The sequence below is a fragment of the Anopheles gambiae genome, chromosome 2, assembly GCF_943734735.2.
Source record: "Anopheles gambiae chromosome 2, idAnoGambNW_F1_1, whole genome shotgun sequence".
Taxonomy (NCBI): Eukaryota; Metazoa; Arthropoda; class Insecta; order Diptera; family Culicidae; genus Anopheles; species Anopheles gambiae.
The window spans coordinates 41312637-41331297 of record NC_064601.1 but is presented as its reverse complement, the minus strand read 5'-3'; the positions used below and the strand labels follow the sequence as shown (position 1 = coordinate 41331297).

Here is an 18661-nt window from a genome sequence, read left to right as displayed (position 1 = left end):
CTAAGGTTTAATTATGCGTTTTTTAAAGAAATTGTTTGCTCAATTTCAATAATATTAAGTATTAAAACTGAATTCATATGATCATCATTATCTAATGGAATGATATGTTATAATAACCGGTTTTAGTATTCGAATTCCTATTTTCCTGTTTTCCTTATAACGACAACGGATCTCAACGGCTAGTTTAAATTACAAATTGATACAGGCGGTCCCCGAGATACACGGTTAATGGGGACCGAAAACGGCCGCAAAATACCGCGTATCTCGAATTTCCGCGTAAGTCGAATCTCGTGATTTCCAGCTAAAATATCACTAATTTTCGTGTAATTTTGCAAGTAGGAGGCGGTTTTAGTCACTTTATGAATTATTTGAAATGATTCTGACTGAATATAACTGTTTTAAACCTTTTGAAATAGTTTTTAACATTCGGTCAAAACGGAAATTATTTGGCAATTTGAAATTAATGTGTCAAATCAGTACAATTTGCTCAAAGAATTGTCAAATTTAGAAAACCGCGTATCTCCGAATCCGCGTATAAGAGGTACCGTGTATCTCGGGGACCGCCTGTACACATTTTTGCTGCATGGACCCCTACCACGCCAATGCATGCTGCATCGACAGCAGCTGTCAGTGTCAGTGCTCAACACCACGAGGCCGAATCAAAATAAACCGGATCGTTTGTTTTCCTTTGCAGTCCAGCTCGGGGGAAAACAAAGTCCGGTAATTAAAGTAAAGTTTGCCAGTTCCTTTTGCCCATCAAAATGCCGTACGCAAGGAAAAAAATGCACAGTGGAGACACACATCTGCGCCGTCGGTGGCGGCTGCGGAATCGGCGCAAGGATTTGGACGAAATCGATGCCGACCTGAAGAACGACCCGGAAAAGCTGCTGAAACAGGAGGTCGATCTGGACAAGCCGGGCTTCGGGCAGTTTTACTGCATCCACTGTGCTACCTACTACATCAACGATCAGGCACTGCAGGCCCATTTCCGTACGAAAGTACACAAGCGTCGTCTGAAGGCACTCGAGGTGGAACCGTACTCAATTGAGGATTCGTTGCGTGCGGCAGGTCAGGGCAGCTTCGTGCAACCGCAGAAGCGAAAGATGGAAACACAGCTCAGCTTGGCGGAGGTGGACGAGGGAAAGCGAATGAAGGTGGATACGGTAATGGAGGAGGAAAAGCCCGCCAAACAGGAACTGTCCAAGGTGAAAAAGGTGACCGACTACAAGAAGGTCCTGGAAGAGCTGTAAAAATAAAAATGGTTGTTGTAAAGGGAGAAACGTTGAGTTTATTTCAATAGCCGTAACATTGGGTGTACACATTTTTCGCTCCCAAAACGTGTGAGGTCGAAAGTATTGTGAAAAGAGCGGCTCCCGTCCGTTCCCAGTTTCACATGTGGTCCATGAAGTGCGGAGTTCCGTTCTCATTTCTTCGCTTCGTTAAAATATCGCAACCGGACTCGGTGACGAGCAGGGTTTGCTCGAACTGGGCCGAAAACAAACCATCGGCCGTAACTGCAGTCCAGTCGTCCGGCCAGGAAACATCCCGCCAGGTGCCCTCGGATATCATGGGTTCGATCGTGAAGCAATGTCCCGGCTTCATAACACCAACGGCAGAATTTTCTACAAGTAGAGGAAATCAAACCACATTGATCGATGTTAGTGATGGAATTGAAAAGTTTTACATTGTCTGCAAGTACTTACTGGCATAATGAGGTACGTTCGGGGCGGTATGGAACAGTCGGTGAATTCCATGTCCGCAATAGCTCTTAACCACGCTGAACCCGTGCGCATGCACGTGCTTCTGGATAACGTTACCAATTTCACGATAACGTTCACCGGGCCTTTAAAAAAAGAAGCGTGAAAAAGTCAAACATTTGCATCCTTTTCTCCCTAACTCTCCGACCGCACTTACTTCACGATGGCAATCGCCTTCATCAGCGCCTCATAAGTGACCTGCACCAGCTTCTTGTGCTGCTCCTTCACATTACCGACGAAGAACGTTTCGTTCAAATCCCCATGGAAGCCCCGATGGTACACCGTCACGTCCACATTGCACAGGTCACCGTCCTCCAGCGGACGGAGATCCGGTATGCCATGGCAAATCACTTCGTTCACCGACGTGCAGCAAGACTTCGGGAAGTTGTAGTAGTTCATCGGGCTGGGATAGCACTCCCGCTCGATGCACGCCTCGTGCACTGCCCGATCGATCTCGTCCGTCGTCACACCGACGTCGCAGACGCGCGCTGCCTCGTCCAGCACCTCGCGCCCGAGCCGGCACGCCACGCGCATTCCCTCGATCTCCTCGTCATCGAGCACCTTGATCGTATTATTCCCCCGCAGGGCTTCCTCCGACTTGGACCGTCCCTCCTTGTGATCGGCATAGTCTGGCCGGGGGATGTGCGGCGGCACCGGGCGCCTTGGCGTTTGCTCGAACGGTCGCAGTTTGCCGGTAAACGTGTAGTAAGGCCACGGATTGTATGCATTCGTTTCCTTTCCCTCTGTGGAGACAACGGAGAAAAAAAACGTCGGAAGGGAAACAGAGAGAGAAAAAGAGAACGGGGAGGGAAATTAGTAGTAACGTGATGGTGGGACCGAGACCGAGATTCATCCCCATGTATGTGCACCTACTGGCAAGAAGGTGAATAACTTTGTGCTCCTTCCAAGAGCCTTTGAAGCAGTCCTGGCTGCAAAAGTACGAGCCCTGGATGCCCATCTTCAGGCATACCGGGCACTGTAGCGTCGAGGGCTTCTTGCAGTCGTCCGTCACGCAGAGATGCTTCGCCATATCACTCATCCTTGCTATCGTTTTTACAGGCACGCACGTGTAAACGGGTATTGTAGTTACGCTACGTTACGCGAACGGACACGATTCACCGGGATGCGGATGCGAAACTGAAGCAAAACACGGCACCAGAATTACCTAACTTGTACGGAAAGGAAAAATAACCGACTAGACCTTAAAAGAGCAAGAACCCGCACTCGATTTGCCTTTATTTTTCACTCCTCTCCCCTTTCCCTTTCCCTTTTTTCACGCAAAAACCGTTTGACAGGGTGAAACGTCAAAACGCGCGAACGCGGTCGCGACATCGCTGTTCGAACTCCCTAGCGCCGAAAGGAAAAGCAAACCATGGACGAAAATTACAGTTTCCCTTTCATTCTTGTATTTCTTTCTAAATTGTGTGGTTTGCCTTCGAATAAATAAAACGACCAATTTACCATGAACGTAATATGGACATTTTATAGTATTTACTTAAAAACCGGGGTAAACGATCACAATATGTAAATATGGCTAGTATCAGCCTTATCAGCTGATAAAGGCCAGGCATCATCACTTTGTTTGTTTGTTTTTCTTCACAATTGTATGCTGTAAAACAGAGTTTGTTTGGGAAGAAGTGCTTTATCAGAATCCCATAAATGCATCCAACTGGTTAACGAAACTGTCCAGCGCTCCGGGTGCTAGCTTTTCCAGCGTACTAAAGTCGGACTCGGCCAACGTCTCTAGCAACGTGTTTGGCGTGCAGTAGAAGAGATTCCTGTCCCTGCTGAGCCGCTCGGCCAGCTCGGTTTGATGGTTGTTCATCAGCGTTTCGTTCACGACAATGATCAACGGTTTGCCGGCTTCCAGCACTTCGAGGCAACTTCCGGCACCGGCATGACTGATCACCAGATCCGCTTGGCTGATGTCGTCCCCGATGCTGCTCTTCAACCCGTACGCCGAGAGTCGGATGGTTGTGTGCCTTTGAGCAAGCTCCACGTCAGGTGCTTCACCTTTTCCAAACTGTATCGTTAGCGCAGTGCATCCCAGCTTGGCCAACTGTTCCAGAACGGCGGTCGAAGTGACGGCACGTACCAGTGCCACGAATTCGGTCGTGCCCACGGTCACAAACACGCTTTTGTACTGCTTTTTAATCATTTTCTCTTCTGATGCAAACGTTCGGACTCGTTCAGATCTAACAGCGAACAGTGCGCGTTTGGTAGGATTCTATCCTAATCAGTTGCGTAAAGAACGTAAACAAATGGTGTTTGCGTGGTTTGACGAAAATCACCAATGGTACCATTTCTGGACATCGATAGTGAAGTTCTGTACAAACAATGTTTTCAAATGTGTACGTTAAGAAAAAACTTAACAAGAAGGAAATTCGAAATGCTCAATGTTATCCTAATTTAAGCTCCCAAATCATCTTAAAAATCTTTAAAAACTTCAATGCACACTGAGGAACTATGGGAACAAAACGGACGTTACCATTTCATTCTTAGGCTAACTTTAGGCGCTTTTAACATCGTGTTTTTGCTTGTGCTTGCGAAGCGCCTGGCAGTATGCAATACGGAAGGGCTTGTCCATAAATTTTGAGATAAATTAATTTCTTGCTCACACTGATATTTCATTACATAGATATTACATACTATTCAATTGGAAACAAATCCACCATTTTTGTAACGCGAATAATCAGGGAAAAGTAAAGATTTCCACTCACCGGTTCTATCTGCTTGTACTGGCTTAGGATCTCGTGGACTACATTGTTTCTTTATTGCTTTTTTGCATAAATATTTTAAAATATTTATTTACAAGCTTTTTTTTAATATTATTTTTAAAATGAGTGAATAATTGTAATTGATTGACATACCTAGAGCCGTTTTTGCAGCCTACAGGCGTTTTTTGAGTCCTTGCTGGGTTGCATAATATTTTTTGTTGTTGAATTTTTTACTTTTACCCCTTCGTCCTTGCTACGGGAGAATGGTCATGTTCTTATAATTTGAATTCAAAACTATTTGAAAGAGATATTATTTAAAGCTTTCGTTTAAAAAAACAGTTTTACTCAGTCAATTTTTGAGTCGTTTTCATTGACTTTTACGTTACGGCATATTTTAAATTGATTCTCTTTTAGAAGTTAAGCAAATGAAATGAAGCAAATGAATAAAATCAAATAAGTAAATACACAAAAACAAAAGGTAAAGCATAAAACAGCTGAAGTAGAAGCTTTCAGAACATCAAAAAGGCATAAACGAAAGAAAAAAAAACAAAGGTTTAAAGAGCATCCTTTCCAAATCAGAGCAGCAGCGGACCCATCGTGCCTCTCTCTATCGGCGCTTTGTATGTGTGCTGCTAAATCCCTGCTGCTGCTGCTGCTGAGACGTTACGCGAGAATCGAATTAGTTGCGCGCTGGCATTCAAACGGTTCGGTTCGGCTGAGCCGTTGCTCCTGCAATCCGAGCATAGAAGAAACACGCGTTCGGACCCGAAATACCGGTGACGGGAGCGTGGTGGTACGTGTGTGTGTGTGAGTCGTGTGTTTGTACAGTGTTTAGGCTCGCGGTTAATCGCGGTTTGGTAAACGCGATCGCGCCACAACACTTCTATTGAACTTTCGTGCACCGCGTAACCGGGTATACGAAACATTTTTTGTGTTTTTTTTGTTTGCATAGTTCTAGCATTAAACCAATCGAAAGTGCGGTTCGAAGGGAAAGTGAATCAATCCTCGAGGCCGAAAATAGCACGTGCAAACACATATAATTGAGCCAACCGAAGAAAAACACAGCAAATCTCAAACTTAAACAGCAAACAGTACGTGGCACCTTGTAAGAGAGTGCGTAAGAAGTGTGCGTGCGTGCGTGCGTGTGTTTGGTTAATCACCAGACACCGTGTTGCTTTAGTGACATGTTGAATAATTCGCTATGCGTACGGCGGGAAGTCGAAGTGGAAAGAGCATGAAGATAAACTCCCAGGCTGCCTGGTGGCTAAATGGCTGTGCAGAATAAAATGTGTGCATTGTAGCAACGCCCGGTCTGTTTATGTTCAATTTCTAGCGTGCCATCTAGATAACAAATCACCGAGTGCGCGCCGTCTGTTAGTGTAACACAGCACATTAAATAGCAGCAAAAAAAAAAAACGTTCACACATACACAATTACCAACACTAAAGGTGAGTGTTTACGGCTTGTGGCGTTTTTATGTTTATTTAATAAGGTTTCGGGCCGACGCTAACACCGGCCAGCGAGTGACATTTTCATCCTTCGCATCAACATATTAATTTTAAGTGGATGAGAATATTAAACGATTCCCTCCTTCCGGTCACACCTGTTTGCCACCCCATTCCGGTCCGGTGAGGCCACAAACGGAACCGAACAATGGAGAGAGCAAACTAGTGCAATGATGGATGATGGATATTGGATGGATGTAGTAGGATCGATCGATCGAACGGTGACTGCGTTCGCCAATTAGCGGCTGCATGCTAGATGTCGCGGCATTGCCTGGCCGTCCTGCGGGCAGATGGCCCCAGCGCACAGGGCAGGGGTCCCGTACCGGTGGACGGTGGACGGTGTAATAAGTTCGATAAACGGTCGCCCGCCAGCGGTTCCCTTCGAGGTTCGATCAATTGCGCATTGCCAGCGGTTTTTGCATTTGGCAACGGGGCAGCAACAAAGGGCAAGCGTTGTCGCGGTCACAGTTTGGTCCGAAATTGTAACAAACAAACAATAGATGGCTAATTAAAGGTAAAGCGTCCCCCGTACTACTGTTCGCGGATTTCGTGGACTTCGGTCTTCCAGCTAAACTTCTCTATTTGCAACTCGGTGGTGCAAAATCGCCATTCAGTGTGATTTGACGAAAAAAAAAAATCAAATAAAGAGTTCGCTAGCTGAACGTCCTTCCAAACGTCTCTGTATGTCCAGCCGCTGCTCCACCATACTCCACCATATGATCAGTAAACGGTACGCGAAACGGCACACCCGCATTAACGAGCAAATCCCATAAGACAACGGCACACACACACACACACGGCTGGGTGGCCTTGAATCAATTCAAGTGCCAATCTGCGATCTTAAATTTCCTCCCCTGTGATTCCTGGACGTGCCTGAGAAGAAGGGAGAGAGAGACCGGGGGTGCCACCTCCCCGAAAGGGGTGTAGGGAGGTCAACATAAAAGCGGGAGAAAAACAAAGTAGATATCCCAGCGTCACCGTAACCATCTGGCGCATACCGTAACCATCAGTAGGGATTACTCAATCTACTCCCTACTTCCCCGGCTGGATGTGTTCTTCTTCCTGCTCTTTTCTTTTTTTACCCAGGAATGGCAAACGCTGGCCAATGCTCACCAGCGCGCTAGTTGCAATTCATTCCTCCGCGACCCTGATTTGATAAATCAATTATGTTTGAACGTTACTTTACCTCAAACTGCCAGGGCTGCAAACGATCAGCCGTTCGTCGTCAACTTCCTAGCGCGGAGGGGGGGGGGGGGGGAGTGATGAATGGCAGCCGAAGGGCGCGATGCTGCACGGGCCCGGCCGCGCTTCCACGCGGATGGATGTTCTTTTAGAGTGTGCAAAGTGTTAAACTGCAGTAGGTGGAGCAGCATTAGCTTGGCGCTTCAGGCGCAAGGACGTTTGGTACCAACGTTTGCTACAACGGATTAGGGAAGGCGTACGGCACGTTTGGGAGTTTCACACTGGTTCCCGTTGTTGTTTCTTTCTCCATCGCTCGTACGTATCTAAAAGTTTCCAACACGATGAATATTTTATACGGACTATGGGATAGGAAATTTGTACACAAAATGTGCACACAATCCCCCCCCCCCTCCACCCTCTCCAAACGTCGGTAACCGTGTTGGTGCGAGGTGACGTATTGGAGTTGGAAGTTTCACACGATTGGGCTCTTTTTTTCCCGAGGATATATCGATAAGGGAGGACACCGGGTGTCTGATGGCATGTGTGGGGGCGTGGTGTTACTTTATCCCATAATCGAATAGGATAAAGTTTGTTTTGGCTGGAGAGCAAGGTCGCCCATCCCTCACCCCTCCCCTCAACAACTCCCTCCAGATGCGTACCAGATTGGAGGCAGATAATTGTTTTTCTTTCCGGGAGCTTTCCATGATCACAATCTGTCCGGTATCGATGGGCTGCCAGCGTGCCGTTAGCGTTTGTTGCGTCGTTTAATCAAGCGAAAGTTATTCGGTTCGGTCACGGTGGCAGCGTCTTGATTGAAGGTGATATACAATTTCATGTGACGTATGGAAGCGCAAGTGTCAATTTCATCATTAGAAATTAATAGCTTGTTTTTTTTGTGCCTTAGCTACATACTGTCGTCCTTTTCGGGGAATGAACACTGCAACTGCCTAGAAAGGATGTACCGTTCAGGATGTGATCGATAAGAGATTGATTTGATAATATTCGATGTTTGTTGAACAGTTCGTGAGCGCACATCAGAATCAATACAAGTACGATAGGAAAATCCACTTATCTATTATTGGTAGATTACGTCCTGGTCTTGGTTAATCTAATAATTAAAATTTTTAATTTTTTTTGTAATCTTTCATAAAAGGTGTATTTTTATCAAATGACATTGTTCAGTTTTCAGTAAGGTTCGGTTTTTTTTTGTTTTTTGAAGTTGATAAATCCACAACCTACACCTAGTCAGAACTCACTCCAATAAGATTTTACTACATGTATCTGAGATAGCTAATGAAAAAAAAAAACACACGACTAAACAAGTATTTCATAATTTTGTTGTAAAAATTCTCGAGTGATATCACATTTCTAGGTAAAAAAATATAAAAATCACAACAGTTATGAAATGATGAGAGTAAATTGATAAATAACAAAAATTGTCTTATTGTTTAGGATTAACAATTCAAATTAAAATTCAAGTTTTTTCAAATTGTCAGCCAAACGGTTTAACAATTCCTAAATATAACTCATTCCTAACTTAACCTATCTTAATTCGTAGTTGCTTAGAAAAGCTCTAAGTAGTAGTGGATTAAATATAAATGAAAATTTAAGAAAGGAAAGGAGAATAAGGCTGGAAGTAATGGCAGGAAAAGAAGAGAATGAGAAAATGAAAATGAGATGGAAGAGTTTCGGGAATAGGACTGTAATCGGGGACGGGGAACATCTGTGCTACCATTAACACTAGATTTACGGAATTTGAATACTAAAAATACCTTTAGAATAATCTTGATTTTTACTTTTCGTAAATTTATGATAACATACTATGAGTTTGTAGCATAAGTTTTATTTTCATTACTTTCATAGATTTATAGATATATATGTGGTATACTTAGCTCTACGGAACACTTCAAATTGACGGATGGGTTGATTACATTTAATTTTTTTAGTCAAGTTGTAACAATTTTCATGAAAAGTAACTGTAACGAATGAAAGAGAGCTATAAACCATTTATTATCATAAAAAATCTTGATAAATGATTTCAATAAAGTGGCCTTAAACGGAATTGCTGATCAACTTATTCCTCGAGTTTTTCGAAACTCCAGCGGACATCGGTCAAAATGTGGCATCGAAAAGATATCGGTCCATGTGTTCGGTGAAACAATAACGACTGTTACAATAAATCAGCATTGTGCAGATAATTTTTCATGGGAACCAAAACATGAATCATGTATCATAATTGTAATAAAATAGGTTTTTTCATGATTTTAACCAACCTAAATACGTATTTTTATCCACCCGTCACATTGATCGGTGTCCGTAGAGATAGGTATACAAGAGACGCCCGTAAACCTAGTGTTAAAATTGCGAACACACTGGAGCAGAGGCTCTATGGAACCAAACGTAGTACGACGAGAAACAACGTGAACTTAATATGATCTGAAATTGTACCATGAAAGAGTGATACAAATGGTTTTGTATATTTCTTATTCGTTTATTATGCTCTGCTCTATTCTGTTCAGTTAGAATTTGAGTTAAAATTCTTCAATCTAAAACAAAATCAAATGTTGTTATAAATAATTAAGTGTAAAATGCAAGAAAAAGTAACTTAATTACACGCTAACACACACCTATACAAATTAAGTTAAATGAGTTAATACAATTCATCATTTTCTCCCTTCTCCATTTCGATCTACACTTAACGGATAAACATTCTTATTTGAAATTCTTCAATTTTTAAATACTTGTCCCAAGCATGTTTTGCGTCATAGAATTATCTCGATAAAATCATCTAATGAACGTTCAATCGTCTTCAAGCACTCACTTAATAGACAGATAATATTGCTAATAATACTTTGGTTTATTAGTCAAACAGCTTAAATCCTATCATATCCATCCATTTATTCTCTCAATCTAGCCAATAACACGTTTCAATCAAACGAAATTCATCGATCGAATATCGAGTGGCAACAAACGAGCAGCTTTGTTGCGCTGTTCCCCGAGTGGTTTTGTGGTTGACCCCCGGCGTTCATTGTTATGCGGGAGCGTTAACGAATCAGATTGGGACGGATGGGATTGGATTAATTGTCGAATGCGTGTGTGACAATTCTCCGCGGTTCGTTCATGCTAACGCCTCCATGTCTTCCAAGCATCGGAACTGGCCCGGTCAGTGACACTGCTACGGGTAGGACGGGCTAGAACTTTAACTAAGCTAATGCGGCTGTTTACAGAGGATGGAAGGATAAGGAGATACAAAAAGAAGAAAAAAAACAGAGAAGAAAAGATAAACGGTACAAGAGAAACAGTACAGAAACGCAACACGTTAGAACCATATCAAGCGCCACGGTTGTTCCGCGGTTGACACTGTTGTTCTCCGGGGCCAATTGTTTGTGGCGGCACAGTGGCCTGTTGTCGTTGACGTTATGATTTTGCCCGTTTCCTTCTCGTACACTGATTGCCACCATCATCCGCATCTCTCACCTACCGCCACCACAACCATCATCATCATCATCATCAATTGGAACTCTTTAAAACGGTAGAGTCAACGCCAGCCCTGCCGGCCTTACAGCTGTCTCAAGAACTCGCACACACACACACAGGATCGATTGCCTTTCCGCTTTGTAATGGTAATGCATCACATCCACAAGGGGTGAGTTATTTTTTTCTCTCTCTGGGACGAGTCTTGCATAACAATTGTCCAACAGCCAACGGGGTCTGCTAAAGGTCGCGCAAGTACTTCCGAATCGAGTATCAGACAAACCTTTATCATGTCTCATGTTTACCTTCGGCGGTGCAACCGCGGACGGGGAAGTAGCTAAGCAAAGGGGGGAAGCAACACCAGGGATAAAAAGTCGTGATAGAATATGAAATAAAGAAGCAAGAAAGCAGAAACGAACTGTCGTGGAACGAGCGTTTTTAAAAATTAAACGTTTGAAACGTTTGCGCGCGGGCGGCGCCGGAGGAACTCGAAAGCACAATGGATATAAAATTAAACAAAACCGGGCAATGGGACAGTTTTTGAATGATGAATGCGGAAAGAGGACAAACTAGAATGGGCCTTCTATCGGTACAACCGCTACATCCGGTTTAAATGTTTAAGAGACTTCTTTTTAAACTGTGCCTTCCTGCACCGAGTCTCCGAACCTTCGCTCGAACGTCTCTAAAGTAACGCCGCTTAATAAAGTACGCCATCCCGTTCGGGGTGGCAATTATGCTGGCTAATTGTTCCGTTTCAAATGTGCTCGGCTGGCATCGAAACTCCTGGGGTAGCGGGAAGTTTCCAATGCGAAGAAGAATTCTTGCATTCGGTCTTTAAATCTGTTCATCACTTCAATCAGCACTAACTACCAGCATACAGCGGGAAGCGTTTGTTTGAGTTGAAACTTTCTCTAAATTGCCCGCCTTTGACCCCCGCATCCCACGTTTCTTCATTGGCCGCAACTTGACAGTGATACTTCCACCCGTAAGTTTAGCGATGCACCCTTGCTGCAGCTGCAAAGATGTCGAACCGCACCGCATATCCTGTGCGCTGCGATTCAAACAGACCCGAAACCGGATGACAGATGAAGAGCGAACTCCCAACACATACACCCATATGGCGGGAGGGGGTGGGTTTGGATTGGTAATTTAATCTGGGAATATTTTACGATGGCAGAGCAAAGTGCTACCCTGCGTCGGTGATCGAACCACGCACCGTTGCGACCAACCATTGCGAAGACAAACGCTAGTGCAAAGTGCCAATCCGGGATGGCTCTAGAGGGTTTCTGATGTGCGGGTGCAGACCACCAATCGGTACGAGATCCGGTGTAAGGTTTCGTTCGCCGCTTGCAGCGATGAGGATGTCGTGTTAGACTGTTACACACTGACGTACTGTGCCCGTATTGAACCATACTCCAGCCGCTCAAACGCACATTCCTGAATCTCTTCCATTGATGCCATCGAACAGAATCGCACTGAAATGGGCGAAGCACAGGGTAGAACACAGCAAGAAAGGCTTCGTGAGTTGAGTTGATACCAACTGCCACACATTCATAGTTTGGCCGTTGGTTTTGGCATTATGGTTTTGTGCACTGCGTTTGCTTTTCGCTTCACAAGACATGACTGTGACAGTGTGCCCCGTTATCAGAGGTTTCACGGTTCAACAACAACTGACGAAGATCGTTGTGCGCGTCCACCGGGATACGGGGTGTGTTGTGATGCAGTACAGTGGAAGCAAGACATAGCAAATGGTCCGGCAAGGGTGGCTCGGGATTGTTCCCATTTTTTTTTATTTTGGCAAGCAAGATGAACCCGCTGACCGACATCTGAGCGCTGGCGTGATCGATGAACCGTGGTTTTGAGCGAATTATCAGCGAAAGTGTGAAAAAACAATAATGATTTCATGCTCCATAAGATAGATGGGCCAATTAACTGGAGCAAGGAAGCGACCGTTCTCTGCCAAGGGATGATTATGGTGTGCAGACGTTTTGATTTTAAGACCTTTTGCTGTATTCGTTAAATTCTACAGTGACGAGGTTTAATTTTGAGGAGAAAATTGTGATTTAAAAGAAATTCTATTCAATAAATAATCTTAATGCTGGGTATGAGTTGCGAGACTGTTCGATAGAAGCGCCATTGCGCAAAAAGATTCCTGTCTCTGATATTTCTGATTTGATTTCTTGATTTATTTTTTCCAATACTTTGTTCAACATTGCACCCAAGTAAAACTGCTGTAAAAGCAAATATTTGTACAGTAACAGTATGTATAGACCTGAAATCTTGATAAACTGTTCGTAAATATCCCAATTTTCTATGTGATTGTATTTTAAATAGGATTCTTATTTCTTAACGCATACTTACTTATCAATTTTCTTATTCCATTCCTTTATCTCGGCCTTAATGGCCTTAAATTATTTAAAGCATACTAAACACTAATTATAAGCGAATAAACAATATACGAACCAGCTAAAATATTTAATCATTTACACCCAACAAAATTGATAGTGATATCAAACACATGGTTTTGCAGGAAAATTCAAACTAGCTAGACTGAGTGCAAATTCCCAATTATGACCCGTTAGTCTACTGGACTAACGAGGGACGAAATATCGTAAAAAACTTTATCCATTTTCAATCATATGACTACCATATGGCCATCAAGTGTTGATTTTTGGCGTGCATTCCGTGCGAACCTACAGGATCGTTGAAGTCAACAGGACATGGCTTCTGTTGCGGCCTCAGATTGTGACATAAAACGTAATTAAACCACACAGAATAAAAAAAAACAACAGAAAGATCGCCTCTACCACATGCTTGTTCAAACCCTTTGGTAAAAGGGTGTTTGTAAGGGGCAACGATAAAAATACCAACAGCAAAAAAACAAAATGAACCGTTTGACACAAAGAACGCTTCAGCAACGGCACTGGAACGATCTGATCGGATTATGTACGTGATTCATTACCGAGCCGGATGCTTGGGGTGTCACTGGATATGCGGTCATATTGCGATAAAATGCTTTTGTGCAAGGGACAAGGATGAAATAAAAAGTAAAGACAAGCGTTAAGGAAAGAAGGAAAGATGCAGGGAAGAAGGAAGGACTAGCGTTAGGGAAAGGGTGCGGATGCATTGGACTTTTTTATGATCAGGCTTTAAAGAATTGGTAAAAGGAAGGTTTGAAAACTGTTAGGTGGTTTCCCGTACCTATTCTCTCTCTACACATCTTCACATTGCTATTTGCTAGACAATTTCTCGGCAAAGGTGGCCTTTAAGGAAGATAAATGATAGGTGCTAGAGCAAAGTATTTAACCATTTAATTGATTATAGGTGGAAAAATACAATGCCAGACATCAAACATATCAATTCTGTCCTGTGAGTAAGAGTTAATCTACCTATTGCCCCTTGTTTGAATAGAACTTTTCAGACCGATTCCTATAAAACATACTTTTTTAATGCGTATAAAAATGGCAGGAAAGTTTAAGATCTATCTTCATAATCCGCCTGCACTGGTGGCCACATTGAGTCGAAAATATCTCTCCATGGCGCTAAACATAAGCTGCCCAAAATGATACAACCTTCCGCTGAGCACAGCGAAACAGCTCTACATTTCCGCTGTTAATTTTAATCGATTCAAATTGATACAATCCAGATTAATAAAGACCATCTCCTCTCCTTTTCTCCGCTCCCTTCCCCTCCTTCATCTTCGCAGATAATCGGCAGAAGACTGCGAGAGTCTCAACGCACCCGGTTAAACAAACGATCCGATTTCTAACCAATCCACGGCTGGCCGCGTAAAGTGACGGGAGTTAAGTTTCATCAACCGAACGACCGACCGACCGACCGACCGACTGAACAAACGACCGTACGAGCGCCACATCAACAGGAGCCGCATACCGGGACGCGACTCCACCATGAACAACAATAGCAACAAAATGCAAATTCGAGAGTCGCTAGCAATGGACGTGGACGGTACGACGGTGGAGAGTAGCCGGGGCTACCTAATTACCCGCATGACCCTGCTGGCGACGGTGGCCATCTTCGGTTGCCTGCTGCTCGGCTCCGGTCTGCTTATCTATCACTTTGCGTCGTGCGATGAGCATCATGCTTCCACCCTGCACCACACGACGCTGTGCGAGCATCAACATTCAACATCGCACCATCACCAGCAGCACGCACCGGCACCGGGTTCGGATGGCGGTGCGTCCTCGACCACGCACAACACACTTATCGAGGCGTCGACGAGCCGAGAGAATCCGGGAGAAACCATACCCGCCGGTGACAATGTACCGGGTGACACTGGTGCAACAGGTGCCGATGGGAAGGACCAGGGCGGACAGCGGGCGGAGGATGGTACGGTTGCATCATCGGTCCGGGAGGACTTACGGCTCCCCCGATCGATCGAACCTGTTGCTTATGACATTCGGCTGATACCGTGGCTGGTGGAGGATAATTTCACCTTCCTCGGTACGGTGGAGGTTCTCGTCAACGTGCTGGAAGATTGTAGCAACGTGACGCTTCATGTGGCCGCACTAAACATTCACAGTGCCAGTGTAGAACGCTCCACTGGGCGGGGAGAGGAGCAGCACAGTGAAGCAGCGACTGCAGATGAAAGCAGCGAAGGAGCGCCGTTGGTGAGGGAAATGGTGGAAATCGATCATAACCTTACGGTTGCTAGCAAGCAGTTCTACGTGCTTATGCTGAAGACGCCACTGCGGCGGGGCGAACAGTACGTCGTGCGGTTACGGTACGATGGTGTCCTGAACGATTACCTGCAAGGTTTCTATCGCAGCTCGTACACAGCTAACAATGAAACTAGGTAAATAGTTGCTTCGGATTGTCCATTTAGACACGCAGTGCTTAGTGTGGCAAGTATTTAAAGCGATTATAATTTTGTAGATGGATTGCCACGACACAGTTCCAGCCAACGGATGCACGCCGAGCGTTTCCATGTTTTGACGAGCCGGCTTTAAAGGCACGGTTCAACATCAGTATCGCACGCACCCGGGACATGATTTCGCTCTCGAACATGCCCCGGTTACGTTCGTACGAAGCCAGGTAAGGCAGAAAGTCCTATATCCTTTACCAATGACACTGCATAATGCAGAACGATCGACATTTTCAGCGAGCCCGAGCTGCAGGGATACGTGTGGGACGTGTACCAGCAGTCCGTACCGATGTCGACCTATCTGGTGGCGTTCGTGGTGTGTGACTATCTTAACCTGACGTCGGGCAACTTCGCCGTCTGGGCACGGGCTGACGCTATCGGATCGGCACGCTACGCATTAAGCGTCGGTCCGAAGTTGCTCAAGTTCCTGGAGGACTTCTTTCACATCGAGTACCCGCTGCCGAAGGTGGATATGATCGCGCTGCCCGACTTTAGTGCCGGTGCGATGGAAAACTGGGGCTTGATTACGTATCGCGAGACGGCCATGCTGTACGAGGAGAACGTATCGGCGATAAGCAATAAGCAGCATGTCATTACGGTCGTTGCACACGAGCTGGGTACGATCGGATAGTGTGCGGAAGGGGACTTTGTTGCGAGAACTGATTTGACATACCTCTTTACAGCCCATCAGTGGTTTGGCAATTTGGTTACGCCGTCCTGGTGGACGGACCTGTGGCTAAACGAGGGCTTTGCCAGCTACATGGAGTACCTTGGGGTGGACGCCGTAGAGCCGGCTTGGAAGTCGATGGAGCAGTTCGTGGTGAACGAGCTACACAACGTGTTTTCGCTCGATGCGCTCTCGTCCTCGCATCAGATCTCGGTGGAGGTGCACAATCCGGAAGAGATACACGAGATATTTGACAAAATATCGTACGGCAAGGGTGCGACCATTATCCGGATGATGGACCATTTCCTTACGACGGAGGTATTCAAACGGGGCCTGACCAACTATCTCAACGACAAGCAAGTATCGGGAGGTTCGCTTTGTATTGCTTGCAGCATGCTCAATGTGTGGCTCACTTTGCAGGAAGTATCAAAGCGCTAGCCAGGACGATCTGTGGGAGTATCTTACGAACGAGGCACGGCGCGGTGGCATATTCGACGATCACACGTCAGTGAAGGAGATCATGGACACCTGGACACTGCAGACCGGATTCCCGGTGGTGTTTGTACAGCGCGACTACGAGTCGGATAGTATAGAGTTTCGCCAGGAGCGGTTCTCGTTTGCGAACGCACTGAACGGGACGGATGGTGTTGCCCGGCACAGCGAACGGTTTCTTTGGTGGATTCCGATCACCTATACCACGCTGGGTGACAGTAACTTCCAGCAGACGAAACCATCGATCTGGATGAAGGCGGAGGAGGCGCTGGTGATCAATAATCATGACATACCGAGTCACGACTGGATGATCGTGAATGTGCAACAAACGGGTAGGTACAGATGGTGGAAGGATGTTGAGAAGCAATTCTTAATGTATTCTTAATTCACGCTGCAGGTTACTACCGGGTGAACTACGACGAACGTAACTGGCAGATGATCGTGAGGCATCTGCAGGACCGGAACAAGTACAAAACGATCGCAGCCTCGAACCGTGCACAGTTGATAGACGATGCGCTGAATTTGGCGCGCGCAGGCTATCTGGATTATGGCGTTGCGCTGAACGTTACGAGGTATCTGGTGCACGAGACGGATTACGTGCCATGGAAGGCGGCTATTGCTGCACTGAACTATATTGACTCGATGTTCATACGCACCCGCAATTATGGGTTGTTCAAGGTGCGGTTTGCGAGACATGCCAGAGATCGTTGTCTGCTTTCATTGATTAACTTGATTATTTCCTACCACTTCTTGCTTAGAAATATTCTATGGATCTGCTGGAAAACATCTACCGCGAGGTTGGCTTTGAAGATCATCGCGATAGCCCGCTGCTGACGGTGTACAAGCGAATCAGTGTGCTGAAGGCGGTATGCCATCTCGGAAACAAGGATTGCGTGAATCACTGCCTGCGCAAGTACTATGAATGGATGCATCAGCCCAATCCCGATATAAACAATCCGTGTGTATTAAAGATTGCATGTGATTTGTTCTTCCCATTTCCTAACCGGCAAACATTTGCTATTTTCTTCCAAAACTCATTCATCAGCATTTCGCCCAACCTGAAGAGCACCGTGTACTGTACCGCCATCAAGTATGGTGACGAAACGGAGTGGGACTTTGCGTGGGAACGATTCCAGAAGGCAACGGTCGCCAGCGAGAAGGAAATTCTGCTCTCCGCGATGGGTTGCTCCCGGGTGCCCTGGATTTTGGCCCGCTACCTTGAGAATGCTATGTCGGATGAGTACGGTATCCGCAAGCAGGACGCGTTTAGGGTGTTTATATCGGTGGCAGATAACGTTATTGGGCAACCCATTGCGTTCGATTACATGCGCAATAATTGGGCGAAAATGAAGAGCTAGTAAGTAGTTGGGCGAGGACCGTATTATTGCTGGCAATAACCATCATTTTTCATTACAGCTTCGGTGCTTCGATGTCGAACTTGAACATTATTCTCAAATACTGCACCAAGCGGTTTAACACCGAGTCGGAGCTGTTGGAAGTATGCACGCAGCGCGATACACATACACTTGGTTCGCTTAATTAATGACTTTTCTCGTTCTACCGTCCCGTTTCTTTCTACCGTTTATTTTTCGTAGCTGAAGGAGTTTGCTGAAATCCATTTGAAAGATAGCGGCCGCACGATACAGCAGGCGATTGAGTGGACAGAGTCAAACATCGCATGGCTAAACCGCAACGCACAGCCGATTGTTAATTGGTTGAATGAAGTCTAAATTACCATCCCATATTAGACACCCCAACCCCACCCCTTTTTTATGGATCCATCGTCTACCGCTCTGCAGGTGGTGAATAGAAAACGAGAAAGAGAGAGAGAGAGAGATAGAGAGATAGAGAGAGAGAGAGAGAGAGAGAGTGATGGTTTAAAGTTAGTAACTCAATTAGTGGCAAGCAGTTTTAATAAGCGTACTTAAGATAAAATAAAATGAACCGATAACGTCTAATCTATCTTTGTACGATCGAAATGATTA

General features: G+C 45.3%; 4 protein-coding genes across 6 annotated transcripts; 2 read left to right on the top strand and 2 right to left on the bottom strand.

Annotated features, from left to right (window-relative positions):
* The first annotated feature begins 616 nt into the window (after positions 1-616).
* On the top strand, positions 617-1280 carry LOC4577194 (zinc finger protein 593 homolog). Its single transcript, XM_061643368.1, has one exon. It carries the CDS (start codon positions 762-764, stop codon positions 1248-1250), a length of 489 nt encoding a protein of 162 aa, XP_061499352.1. The 5' UTR covers positions 617-761; the 3' UTR covers positions 1251-1280.
* On the bottom strand, positions 1269-3082 carry LOC1274376 (methionine aminopeptidase 1). The gene is made up of 4 exons (XM_313492.6): positions 2631-3082; positions 1915-2500; positions 1704-1843; positions 1269-1622 (listed from the first exon to the last, which is right to left on the bottom strand). The coding sequence occupies exons 1-4, from the start codon at positions 2794-2796 to the stop codon at positions 1390-1392; spliced, it is 1125 nt and encodes a 374-aa protein (XP_313492.5). The 5' UTR covers positions 2797-3082; the 3' UTR covers positions 1269-1389.
* Positions 3083-3213: 131 nt separating this feature from the next.
* LOC1274375 (UDP-N-acetylglucosamine transferase subunit ALG13 homolog) lies at positions 3214-4047 on the bottom strand. Its single transcript, XM_313491.4, has one exon. It carries the CDS (start codon positions 3913-3915, stop codon positions 3403-3405), a length of 513 nt encoding a protein of 170 aa, XP_313491.4. The 5' UTR covers positions 3916-4047; the 3' UTR covers positions 3214-3402.
* Positions 4048-5155: 1108 nt separating this feature from the next.
* Positions 5156-18634, top strand: LOC11176075 (aminopeptidase N). Of its 3 annotated transcripts, none has more exons than XM_061647401.1 (12): positions 5156-5267; positions 5427-5922; positions 14342-15448; positions 15529-15687; positions 15755-16134; positions 16201-16540; positions 16605-17008; positions 17074-17354; positions 17435-17634; positions 17722-18033; positions 18093-18174; positions 18272-18634. In XM_061647401.1, exons 3-12 carry the CDS (start codon positions 14544-14546, stop codon positions 18404-18406), a joined length of 3198 nt encoding a protein of 1065 aa, XP_061503385.1. In that variant the 5' UTR covers positions 5156-5267; positions 5427-5922; positions 14342-14543; the 3' UTR covers positions 18407-18634. The 3 variants fall into 3 exon arrangements, with proteins under 3 accessions (XP_061503385.1, XP_061503386.1, XP_061503387.1); XM_061647402.1 differs by having other exon boundaries at positions 16201-16544; positions 16609-17008; XM_061647403.1 differs by lacking the exons at positions 5156-5267; positions 5427-5922 and adding an exon at positions 10573-10807.
* The last annotated feature ends 27 nt before the right edge of the window (positions 18635-18661 follow it).

Bases quoted from the DNA above. Each gene is read 5' to 3' on its own strand.
- LOC1274375 (XM_313491.4), bottom strand. From the start codon at position 3,915: ATGATTAAAAAGCAGTACAAAAGCGTGTTTGTGACCGTGGGCACGACC.
- LOC11176075 (XM_061647401.1), top strand. From the start codon at position 14,544: ATGAACAACAATAGCAACAAAATGCAAATTCGAGAGTCGCTAGCAATG. The intron at 17,009-17,073 runs GTAGGTACAGAT...TTCACGCTGCAG, and splicing joins CGTGAATGTGCAACAAACGG to GTTACTACCGGGTGAACTAC. The intron at 18,034-18,092 runs GTAAGTAGTTGG...TTTTCATTACAG, and splicing joins TGGGCGAAAATGAAGAGCTA to CTTCGGTGCTTCGATGTCGA.
- LOC1274376 (XM_313492.6), bottom strand. From the start codon at position 2,796: ATGAGTGATATGGCGAAGCATCTCTGCGTGACGGACGACTGCAAGAAG. The intron at 1,844-1,914 runs GTAAGTGCGGTC...CTTTTTTTAAAG, and splicing joins AAGGCGATTGCCATCGTGAA to GCCCGGTGAACGTTATCGTG. The intron at 1,623-1,703 runs GTAAGTACTTGC...CTCTACTTGTAG, and splicing joins GAACGTACCTCATTATGCCA to AAAATTCTGCCGTTGGTGTT.
- LOC4577194 (XM_061643368.1), top strand. From the start codon at position 762: ATGCCGTACGCAAGGAAAAAAATGCACAGTGGAGACACACATCTGCGC.